General features: G+C 47.1%; 1 protein-coding gene across 1 annotated transcript; it reads right to left on the bottom strand.

Moving 5' to 3' along the window:
• Nucleotides 1–6: 6 nt before the first annotated feature.
• LOC108382767 (ATP-binding cassette sub-family A member 3-like) lies at nucleotides 7–4,736 on the bottom strand (the record flags this gene model as incomplete). Its single annotated transcript, XM_017639139.1, has 11 exons — nucleotides 4,274–4,736; nucleotides 4,200–4,219; nucleotides 4,036–4,143; nucleotides 3,796–3,974; nucleotides 3,691–3,726; nucleotides 3,556–3,635; nucleotides 3,446–3,498; nucleotides 1,358–3,377; nucleotides 870–1,283; nucleotides 752–815; nucleotides 7–533 (listed from the first exon to the last, which is right to left on the bottom strand). Coding segments are annotated over exons 1-11 (3,964 nt in total), but the record flags the coding sequence as incomplete, so codon positions are not given.
• Nucleotides 4,737–4,859: the final 123 nt, after the last annotated feature.

The following is a 4,859-nucleotide window of genomic DNA, read 5'->3' as shown; positions in this document are numbered from 1 at the left end:
GAATGAGCACTGTGTAGCCATTGCCGAACTTCTTCATCAGCTGCAGTGGACTGCCGATGCAGTATATCTGTCCGTTGACCATGATGATCAGCTGATTGCACAGTGAGGAGCACTCGTCCATGCTGTGGCTGGTGAGCACAATGGAGACGCCCTCCTTGAGCTTGGTGCTGATCGCTGTCCACAGGCAACGACGGGCCACTGGGTCTACGCCTGAGCTGGGCTCGTCCAGCATGGCAATGGGTGGATTGCCCAGAAAGGAGATGGCCGTGGAGAGGCGTCTCTTGTTGCCGCCGGAGTAGGCATCAACTCGCTTGTCGAGGTGCATCTCGAAGTACAGCAGTCGGCTGAGCTCGTCAATCTGCCCGGGAATTTCGCTTTCTCGGATTCCTCGCAGTCGAGAGTAGAAGGTCATCATCTCTCTGCCGGTCAGGTCTTCCAGCAGTGGAGTGTCAAACTGATTGCAGAAGCCCAGGTCCTGCTGGGCACGTCGAAGATTCTTCTTGACGTTAATGCCGTTCACGAAAATGTCTCCCCTAATTTAGGTAAAAAAAAGATTGATANGGTCATCATCTCTCTGCCGGTCAGGTCTTCCAGCAGTGGAGTGTCAAACTGATTGCAAAAGCCCAGGTCCTGCTGGGCACGTCGAAGATTCTTCTTGACGTTAATGCCGTTCACAAAAATGTCTCCCCTAATTTAGGTAAAAAAAGATTGATGAAAAAAACTGAAGAAAAGTATTCGAAAAATCACTCACCCCGAAATGTTTTCATCGCCTGTGATCATCTTGAACGTTGAAGTTTTTCCAGCACCATTTACTCCTGAAACCAACCATATTAGTTCATGTTATCATACTCTGAAAGATATCAACGTACCCAGCATTCCAAAGCAGGTTCCTCGCTGTACGGTGTATGAGATTCCCTTGACAGCGGTAAATGTGCCGTATCGTTTCTTCAGTCGACGGACAATCAGTGGGTTTGTGTCTTTGCACTGTTTCGGGTCCATTCCGTCCACTCGTTTCTTCTCTAGCTCCACATCATCATCAGTGACGTCCAGTTCAAGTCCAGCTAACTCGTGATTTTTTCCACTTTTTATCATCTGCACAAGACTTTGAATTGACTGCTCCCAAAGACTGCTCACGTAATGAAAGAAACTGTTTTCAAGCAGAATGAGAATGGTCATGTAAATTGTGGCACTGGCGACGAGGTACAGCAAATTTGATCCAATTCCTGGCTCGTTCAGAGAAAGAAAATTTGGTTCATATGGCAAACATTCGTCTTCGCATATGTCTAGTCAAATGATAAAAGTTATTGTAAATAAACAAGATTTTTGACTATTAAAAAAGTTAAAATAATTTTATTACCTTTACAGCAGGGTTTCACAATTGAAGAAGTGCTGGTGTCTTTGCACAGAAGTTGCACTAACTCCAAGCCGCAGACCTTGTTCGTTTCGTAATTTTGTATCATGTTGGAGGCTAATTTACCCAGATCGTACACAGGAATGAGCAGAGAGAAGATTGGCTTGAGAATTCTGTTTTTATCGAGCAGGTCGAGCTGCTTGAGAGAGGTAATCTGGTCGGTGAGAATGGCGGCAATGCCGAGGACGGCGGCGTAGAGGCACAAACGGGCGTAGGCAGTGGCCGGCGCGTCAAACATGAAGGACATGGCGTAGACAAAGGGCAGAATGGCGAAACCGTGAATGACAAAGCCGAGCAGGAGGTAGTATGGCTGATTTTCCTCGTAGAGGCCATTCTCCTTGTAGATGACAAAGGTGACGATGATCAGCGCCGAGGAGGCCAGGTAGATGAAGTAGTCGACGAGGAAGTAGGACATCCAGTAAAGACTGCTTCGTACACCACTCAACCCTTGAAGGTGTTTGCCCTTGTTGACACGCTCCTTGACCGCCAGAACGGCAAAGCTGCCAATTAGGAAAGCAATGGCCATGATCAGGCCTTGCATCACCTGGAACTGCGTCTGAGCGGTCAGTACTGACATCTTCAGGTTGTCTCGCGTTTGCAGCGGCAGCGGCAGATTGGTCACTGTGATGTCGAAAGGGCTGTCATTCAGTCCATAGACGTAGCGAATGTAAGCCTCATCGACATACTTCAGCGCAATGGACGGCGTGTGGAAGGCCTGGTTGTTGAAGAAGCTGGTCAGGGTAATCACATTGCTGGTGGTGTTGCGCTGCAGCACGGCGGATATCATGTACTCGTAGCTGTACACGCTGACCGGCTTGCTGAGCACGTTCTGGCCAATGACCTTCGGGTTGGTGCTGTTGATGGCCACCAGTTTGCTAGACCCACCGGGCAGGTGGGGACGAACGGCGGCGGCGTAGCTGGTGGCCAGCTCTGCCACCGACTGGTCGTAGAAGTAGGTGATCTGCGGGTTGCGGAACTGAGTGAGCTCCATGTGCAGCGGGGGCGCCTCTTTCTGTCGGGGAATGGCCTTCAGTGAGAGCTGTGTCATGTTCAGTATGATGAAGGGGATCAGCAGTTGAGCGGCCGTCAGGAAGGGACTGCGCATTGCGTAGAGCAGCTTCTTCAGCAACAGGGCATATAGTTGTTGACCNTACACGCTGACCGGCTTGCTGAGCACGTTCTGGCCAATGACCTTCGGGTTAGTGCTGTTAATGGCCACCAGTTTGCTAGACCCACCGGGCAGGTGGGGACGGACGGCGGCGGCGTAGCTAGTGGCCAGCTCTGCCACCGACTGGTCGTAGAAGTAGGTGATCTGCGGGTTGCGGAACTGAGTGAGCTCCATGTGCAGCGGGGGCGCCTCTTTCTGTCGGGGAATGGCCTTCAGTGAGAGCTGTGTCATGTTCAGTATGATGAAGGGGATTAGCAGTTGGGCGGCCGTCAGGAAGGGACTGCGCATTGCGTAGAGCAGCTTCTTCAGCAACAGGGCATATAGTTGTTGACGGAGCAAGACCAGGCCGTAGTTTTTTTTCACCGGCGACTTGCCAGACCGGGCATCGTCACCTCCTCTTTTGACCAGCTCTTGCTCTCTCTGCTCAGCGTTGTTGATCGACTCAATTTTGTCCTTTGAGTATTCGCCCACTTTGAGGAACACTTCCTCCATTGTGGTTACTGAGATGCCGTAGTTGGTTATGTCCTTATTTGCCTCCAAATCAGAGAGTAGGCTTTCAAATCGGTCCGTTTTATCGTCTGGCAGTGAGTACGTCAGCTCCAGTCCTACTGCGCTTTCCATGTTGGCACTCTCAACGTGTCTCTGAATGCGTTTCGTAATCTCATCTGCTTCTACCTTTTCGTGACGTTTTGCAATAGTCAGACTGTATCCAGTGCCGTACTGCTTCTTGAGGAACAGTGGTGAGCCACAGCATTGGAGCTTGCCATTTGCCATTATGGCAATTCGATCACCAAGAACCTGAAACATGTGTGTTTGTATGGTTAAAAGTGTTTAGGATCACAAAGTCATTTTTCTAAAAAACTCACATCAGCTTCTTCCATGAAATGCGTCGTGATCAGAATTGAGCGGTGTTCCTTTTCTGCAAATCAAATAATTTAAATTATGTTTTGAATTTTAATTAAATCATTCTTTATACCTTTAAGAAGCAAATCCCAAATAAATCTTCTTGCCGATACGTCCATCCCGCTTGAAGGCTCATCAAGAATAACTATTGAACTGAAAAAAACAGTGTTAGTCAAGATATTTAGAGCATTCAAGATTTGTCACATACCTTCCAGCGCAAAGTGAAATTCCGACGCACAGTTTTCTACGTTAAAATGATAAATAAAAATATTATTTGTAATCCAGCGCATATAAACTGGTTAATATTCCTAACCTTTTCATTCCGCCTGAAAGTTTACTAGACTGCACTTTTTGCTTGTCAACTAGATCCAACTTTTCTAGCATTGTTTTAATTTCTTCTTTGATCTCCTTTGCATCCATCTCTGGGCGTTTTAGTTTGCAGTAAAACTGAAGGTGTTCTTCAACGGTAAGCTCATCAAAGAGGACATTGTACTGGATTGAGCGCAAAGTAATTATTAACAACAACAAAAGTGTCACTGATTAAGTGTCTAACCTGTGGACATATTCCCAGACTGGAGCGAATTGAGTTCATGCCAGTTCGAATGTCATATCCATTGACAATGGCTGTGCCGCTGCTAGGTTTGTACAGTCCAGTTAACATCTAAAAAGATTTGATTTCAGTTTTTAAGTTATTCATTGACAAGGCCAAATATTTACCGAAATTGTTGTTGTTTTTCCTAAATGAGAACAGTAATTAATAACATGCAACTTTGTAGATAAAAATAACATACCCGCTCCATTGTGACCGAGTAGGCAGCAGATTTGTCCGTGGTAAATGTTGAGGTTCAGATTGTCCACTGAGAAACTTTTGCCATTGTAGCTTTTGCTTAGATTCATAATCCTAATGCCGGCTCGCAAATGACTGGGGTCTCGCTCTATATTCTCCTGTGTGCCCTCTGATTTGATGCCATTTTTAGTGGGGAATCCATTTAGATCAACAGACTCCTTTTCGCCCTTCCAGTAGCTTAGTGTAAAGGGAAAGTACCAGGAAAGACCGACGCCAAACTTTCCTGGAAACGCCTGTGTGACGTACCAGGTGACAAGCAGGTAGATGACTGAATTGATCAGTTTAAAGCCAAGAATGAGCAGAATGTTGAGGTTATCGCCAGGCAGTGCCGGCTCGGCAATGTTGCTCCAGTCAATGCCCACAGCTCTGCTCTCCTTCATTGTGATGATGTAAATACCCATGGCCATGTTTGTATTTGGCAAAAGTAGAAGGGCAATCTTCAGAGCTGCGCTTACGGTGCTGCGTGGTAATGAAAATAACTGATAACACCGGGCGTCAGCCCGGTGCAAAGTTACTGTTACCCGCGAGAT

Source organism: Rhagoletis zephyria, unplaced genomic scaffold (genome assembly GCF_001687245.7).
Source record: "Rhagoletis zephyria isolate East Lansing unplaced genomic scaffold, Rhagoletis_zephyria_1.1 Rzeph_scaffold_28550, whole genome shotgun sequence".
Classification (NCBI taxonomy): Eukaryota; Metazoa; Arthropoda; class Insecta; order Diptera; family Tephritidae; genus Rhagoletis; species Rhagoletis zephyria.
The sequence above is the reverse complement of the archived record's forward strand: the minus strand, read 5'-3'. Positions and strand labels throughout refer to the sequence as shown.